The sequence below is a fragment of the Propithecus coquereli genome, unplaced genomic scaffold (genome assembly GCF_000956105.1).
Source record: "Propithecus coquereli isolate 6110/MARCELLA unplaced genomic scaffold, Pcoq_1.0 Scaffold122, whole genome shotgun sequence".
Classification (NCBI taxonomy): Eukaryota; Metazoa; Chordata; class Mammalia; order Primates; family Indriidae; genus Propithecus; species Propithecus coquereli.
In genome coordinates, this window is record NW_012136303.1 from 5,632,916 (window position 1) to 5,639,528 (window position 6,613).

The 6,613-nt window shown below is 47.8% G+C and overlaps 1 protein-coding gene across 1 annotated transcript; it reads left to right on the forward strand.

Annotated features, from left to right (window-relative positions):
- Nucleotides 1-3,002: 3,002 nt before the first annotated feature.
- On the forward strand, nt 3,003-6,286 carry LOC105827583 (chromosome unknown open reading frame, human C20orf202). Its single transcript, XM_012665786.1, has 2 exons — nt 3,003-3,194; nt 5,931-6,286. The coding sequence occupies exons 1-2, from the start codon at nt 3,129-3,131 to the stop codon at nt 6,162-6,164; spliced, it is 300 nt and encodes a 99-aa protein (XP_012521240.1). The 5' UTR covers nt 3,003-3,128; the 3' UTR covers nt 6,165-6,286.
- Nucleotides 6,287-6,613: the final 327 nt, after the last annotated feature.

Consider the following 6,613-nt stretch of genomic DNA (forward strand, 5'->3'; position numbering starts at 1 on the left):
CCATGGCATTAGCCTAGCTCACAGCAACCTCAAACTCCTGGGCTCAAGCAATCCTCCTGCCTCAGCCTCCCAGAGTGCTAGGATTACAGGCATGAGCCACTGCGCCTGGCCAAATCATAAGGTTTTAAAGATGAATTGACGTTATGTATGTTAAGTGACTCACTTTGCCCAGTGGCACCTGTCAGAAGCAACAATGTGACAGTTCTGAGCCTAAGCCTTCAGAGGCCTCATGGTCCACTTGCTCTCATATCCTTTGCCACTGCCAAGAGAAGAACATGCCCCAGCAGCCTCGTGATTCCAGGAGGAGAACAAGAGATTTGCAGAGCACACCTGCAAGTCTACAGACCCAAGCAGACCATCCCAGCCAACCCACAAACTCATGAACAAAAATAAATGATTGTTGTTGGAAAGTGTGGAGTTTTGGTGAGGTTTGTTACACAGCACTCTTGCGACAAATCCAACCTCTCCATCTGTGGCAAATTCAGTGTCTCCAAGAGCAGATATGATTGGGTCATTTGATCACCACCCAGAACATAGCTCCTCAAATACCAGTTACCCACAAGCTAGGATCTCCCCTCCTGTCCAGTCTGTAGATAGCTGCCTCGGATGGGGGCACTCATCTCTGTGCCAGACAATCGTCCCATGATTTCAGGGCCGTGCGACACACAGTCTAGTGACCTGCCCAGAAGGAATGATTTCTGGCCCCTTGTGTTCAGAAGGGGTGTGAATGTAGCAGGCAGGAGTTTCTCAGATCCCCTTTGGTTCTGAAGAGTGGCAACTGAGCTAGGAGAAATTGCACATAAAATTGTGCCTGCATGTGGCAGTCAGAATGCATCTCAGGCTGTAAACGTCAGAACACAAGAAATGTGACATTCCTCATGACTCACTTTGGTAACTATTTTGAGCCTCATTGTGCCTAAGAGGGAAAGGATGAGGCCCAAGTTCACAAAGAAAGTTTGGTAGGCCAGGCGCGGTGGCTCACGCCTGTAATCCTAGCTCTCTGGGAGGCCGAGGCCGGCAGATTGTTTGAGCTCAGGAGTTCGAAACCAGCCTGAGCAAGAACGAGACCCCGTCTCTACTAAAAATAGAAAGAAATTAATTGGACAACTAAAAATACACAGAAAAAAATTAGCCGGGTATGGTGGCGCGTGCCTATAGTCCCAGCTACTCGGGAGGCTGAGGCAGAAGGATTGCTTGAGCCCAGGAGTTTGAGGTTGCTGTGAGCTAGGATGACGCCACGGCACTCTAGCCTGGGCGACACAGTGAGACTCTGTCTCAAAAAAAAAAAAAAAAAAAAGAAAGTTTGGTAGAGCTGGGGTTAGAGCCCACATGTCCTGGCTGCCTATATAGTGCCCCTTTTCCTGCACAGTTGGTCTTATCCTTGGAAGGAGCCCCAGGTCCCACCTCCAAGCCAGTGGAGCCCCTTTTGCAGTCTCCCCAATCATCTGGGCTATGCTTTTGGACTCCACTGGCTGAATGCCCACTGCTTATAAGAATTCCAAGCAACACCTTCCTCCTACTGAGTCTCAGCCTGCCTCCCTATGTCCTGTACCCACTGTCCTAGCTCTGTTTTCTGGGCTTACCATAAATGTATACTGTTTTCTCTTTAATTTATAAATATTGTAATTTTTACTTCCATAAACTCTATTGAGTTCTTTTTCAAATCTGCTTTTTTAAATAGTGTCCTTTTTGGTATGATTTTGATTCCTTCTTGTATGCCTTTAATTCTTTTCAAAATACTTTCTAATCATCTTCATCTGAAGTTCTTGGGGAAAGAGGGGTCTAATCCTGCTGTGGATAGTGTCTGCTGACGCTCACTTATGGTGGATGGTTTGCCTGTGTGTTTTGTCTTTTTGGATTATGAGTTCATCTTTGGAGGACCTTTAATCTGTGGATATTTTGTATAACCAGAATTGAGGGCAAGTCCCCCTAAAATGGGTTGAGTTTGTTTTGCCAGTCATCTCAGATCTTTATCTGGGATCACTATGCTAATTCTTACTTTGGGGTTCCTAGTTTATGTGGATAGAATAAATTTATATTTTAAAAACCTATGTAAGACTAGATTCTATTTATTTTCATCACAGCATTAATTTGATTATTGTTTATTTCCATTCACTACTAGGATGTCAGCTCCAGGAACGCCAGGCCTTTTTTTCTCTGATTTTGGGTGACATCCCCAGTGCCTGGAGCAGAAGTATGGCAGATAGTAGACACTCAATAAATGTTTGGTGAAAGAGAGAATTAAAGAATACTCATTCACAGTGTGATGTGAAGAATAAATCAGGATTGCGTTTTCCTGCAAGTAGCAAAGTGCCCAATTAAAAACAGGGCCTATTGTCTCACATAACAGACAGATGCTGTTTCTAATTCTATGACTCAATGATTTCAAACCTCTCTGCAGTTTTTTTGGCCTTTGTCTTATGGTTGCAAGATGGCTACTGTAGCTCCAGGCATCACATCTGCATTCAAGGCAGAGGAAGGGGGAGAAAGTAGGAGTAAAGGGAAAGCATTAGTGGCATTTTTCTTTTTATTAGTAAGATAAAATTTTTCTGGAAGCCTAATAGCAAATTTCTGCTTCGATATCATTTGCTAGCAACGGGTCACCTAGGTATTCCAAAAGTAAGGGAACTTGGAAAATCAGCATTTCCCTTAATCTAAGCTCATTATAGGTAAGTCAGTAAGAGGGGAAGGGGGCTGGGGAGACAGGTGGGGTCTCTGCCCCAAATGAGATGCACTTTATATGTAAAACACAAAACAAGTCCTCAAAAAGGAGCACCTATTTTCATAATAACCATTATTATTGCCATCTAAAGCTTTACAGTCTCTGTGATCCTGTTGGCATCATATCTTCTTGGTTTCTGGAACCATCAGGCATTGGGGTACCCAGACCCTTAACGTTCTCCCTCCCTCCCATCTGGTTCTGTTCAGAGCACTAAAGCCCTTTAAAAAAAAAAAAAGAGCCAAATGACATTTTCCACTGTGAGCTACTTCCTGCTCTCATTAACTCCATCTTCAATGACTTGGCCAGAACCTGCTGCCAGCCTGAAGGAGGTGGGGGACTGTACAAGTCAAAGATCCCTCAGGCCCATAACCAGGTCAGTGTCAAGGTTGCTCTCAAGGACACTGAGATGAAAACAGCAGAAGAGCCAACCCCAAATCTTGGGCAGACCCTGGCGTGGCTGAGAAAGGAGCTGGTAAGGCTTTGTATTTCCATTTCCCTGACGTCCCCACCATGTATTTTCCAAGGTTCTCTGATCTCCTCTCCCAGGTGCCCCCCAGGCTGGGCTATGGGCCCTGCAGTCTCCCCTCTGGGACCAGCCACACAGAGCACAATTGTGATCTCAGGTGTGGGGATAAGTAGGTCGTGGCCTACATAGGAGGCGCTGGGTGTGGTGCTCGCCAGACTGGTTTTACAATTACACTGAGTCCTGGGTATGTGCCCAGCTCTGCGGCTGTGTGGCCTCTAGCGGGTAGCTTTATCTCTGAGCCTCAGTGTCCTTATCATAAGACGGGCATAACAACAGGACCAACACCGTAGAGGTTATTGCAAGGATTCGGCGAGGAGATGCTTGAATTCACTTAGTGTATGCTTAGCACATTGATGTTGACTATCATAATCCTGACCCAGGTGGACATGGAGTACACCGACCGTCTTAGCCAAGGATTGAGAAACGAACAATTTATTTGGAGGTATGAGCCCAGAGTGTTGGGAGGGAGGGAAACGGGGAGTTGTAGCAAAGACCAACGCTACGCCAGAAAACGATGCCAGGCATTGTGCTAGCCAGCTGGCCACCACCTCAGACGGTCTCTCAGTAGCTGGTTTACCTGCTAGAGGACTTTTTTGCAAGGGTTGAAGAAGGAACTGCACCTTGGTGGGGAGAGAGCAAAGAGGACATCTATCTGCCCAGCTAGCTGCTGTCTCTGCTTTCCCTCTGGTAAAGGTCTACCCCACGGGGCACTAACTTTCCTGAACATATGCGTTATGTTACTTGGTCCCCTAGTTCAGGAAGATAGGACTTGTGCCTTTCTTTGTGATACTTTCTCCAAGTCCAAAAAGAGAGGGGTGCCCCAAAGTGCATGGGGATACCAGCCAAGAGAGAGAGGAGGGCAGTTCAGGGAGCCTCAGAAGAGGTTTGTTTCCCAATATGCCCACTTCTCATTCTGCGGAGAGACAGGATTGTCCGAAAATGAACTTTCTGGGTTTCCAGGCAACAGGCCAGCTGGAACCCAACCCTGTCTTCACCCTAGAGGGAGGGGCTGACCCAACAGGGCTTCTCGTGGGACCAGGGGATTCCAGCAGCAGGAGCTGCAGCTTCTCACAGTCCACAGGCATCCAGAGCTGGGCAGCTGACCTTCCTCATGCTCCCCTAAATAGTGGGCAGCTAATCTGAACCCAGAGCGCCTACTTCCCCACTGATGAAGTACCTCTCTCTCAGCCATGAAGAGGGAGAGCAGGCCGGGGGTCCGACCGGCAACACAGCCTCCCGGGCCCAAGCACCTCCCTCTCCCTGATGCCAAGAGGTACGGAGCCTCGGGTCTCCTCCTGCAGAGCCCGACTCATAAACTTCCCAGTCACGCTTGTTTTTAACCCCGATTGCACAGAATTATGACTCCATAAGAGTCCTTCTGGAACCCACCCAAAAGGCCTCACTTGGCCATCCTCAGGAAAGGACCAGCACGGACAGTCATCTCAAACGCAGCAGCGGGAACAACTCAGGAAGGCCAGTGACTACCCTGGGCAGAAGTCTGGTGCTCTTCCTCTTTTCCTAGGATCTCATAAGCCCCAAAGTCCTGTGGGGGTCTGCAAGAGGGGAACGAGCTGCAGCCACTTTGTCACAACAAGGCAAACCAGCCTGATGCCCGAGCCGGCGTCCATTAGGCAGGCCAGAGCTTCACGCTGCGGGGGTTGAGCAAACTGAGCCCAGAGCCCGCCTCATCTCAGGGCCTCTTGCTTTGTGAGAAAAGACACTTCCCTACGGTTGAAGCGGCTTGGTCAGGGTTTCCCATCCTCAAAGCCAAAGGCGTTGTGTCTGCCCCCTCCCTTAACATCACCTCCGTGCTGGGCATGCCTGTGTGGCCTCACAAGCACGTACCCAGAGCTGGTGCCGAAGGTTGGACAAAAAGATGTGTGGGGGGAAAACCCCCAAAATTGAGAAAACACAGGCTGAACAATTTCCAAGGAAAGAAAATATATGGGAAGCAATTCCTAGGGGAAAGTGGGAGAAAGGGTGGAGATGGGTGAGTGATGATAGTAGAGTTCTAATGCAGTGGTTCTCAAACTTTTTTATTAAGGACACCAAAAAGCTTTTGTTTATGTGAGTTATATCTATTGATACGGACTGAATTAGAAACCAAAGCTGAGAAGTTCTTAGCATTATATTACTAATGCATTTAAAAATATAATAAACTCATTACATGTTAATACAATATTCACTTTTCTACAATAACTATATTTTTCAAAGCAAATATTTAGTGAGAAGAGCAGCCCTGTTTTACAATGTTGCAAATTGCTTTCAGTCTGGCTTAATAGAACACAGCTGGATTCTCATATCCGCTTCTGCGCTCAATCTGTTGAGATATTACATGCCATTAGCTTCTGGAAAACTCCACTGTATGCTCATAAGAAAATGGAAGTTAAAAAAGAAAATAATATCTTAGTATTGTAATGAAAGCAGTTTTGAACCATGCTGACCCCCTGAAAGCGTTTTCCAGTGGGCTAATTCATCCAGTCATCACAAAATCCTTGAAAGGCAAGCAGTTTGCTTTCCACTTTGCAGAGGAGGAAGCAGAGGCTTTGGCGGATGTGGTTCCTGCAAGCTCGTGCAACTCACAAGTGGGCTTGTCTACGATGAGACGGTGGTTGGGAAGGGGCTCTACGGGGGGACATCAGTGCTTGGCACACTCTCTCACGCACTCCTCCTCTCTCCCAGTCTGAGATGCAGATCCAAGACCAGAGGCTCCTGCTCACACTGAGGCATCTTCACAGCGTCCTGCAGGAGCTGCGCGCTGACAGTGCCCACTGGGAGGATGCCAGGTCCAGCGGAGGGACCTCCCCCATCAGGGCTCGAGCAGGCTCTGAAGGCAGGGGCTGCCAGCACGTTTCCTCAAGGGGGCTGGCCCAGCTCCTCCGAGGGGAAGACACCAGACGAAGCTCCCTCCCTTAACTGGCTGAAAGTGGCACTGGGCTCAAACCCTCTTACTACTAGTCTAACCTTTGAGTGTGATGTTTTCGGAGGAGAGCACCAGAAAGCCAGGGCTCTGCGTTCACCTCTGCCCTCATCTGCTGTGTGTCCCTGGATCCATCACTCAGCTTCTCTGTGTCTCTGGTTCCTTTTCTGTCCTTCAGGGATTCTTTGTGAGGCACAAATTGGATGTGAACACACTTTGAAAACAAATACATGTTATGTGGCTCTGGCAAGCACCATGGCAGCAATCCTAATCTTGGGAATTTCTTAAAAGGTGATTGTTAAAACAAAGAAAGAGCTAAATGTGCAGTAATGTTTACCAGGTGTTGCCATGGTGAAAAATTGAGACCCTGTGTAGTGACTTTGCGGCTGTTTTCTTGTCTTCCCAGCAAGGCTCCCCATTCCTCTTCATCGGATAACAACAGGCC

Excerpts from the sequence above, each read along its gene's own strand:
- LOC105827583 (XM_012665786.1), top strand. The coding sequence starts at position 3,129 with ATGAAAACAGCAGAAGAGCCAACCCCAAATCTTGGGCAGACCCTGGCG. Across the intron at positions 3,195-5,930 it reads CGTGGCTGAGAAAGGAGCTG|TCTGAGATGCAGATCCAAGA; the intron begins GTAAGGCTTTGT and ends CCTCTCTCCCAG.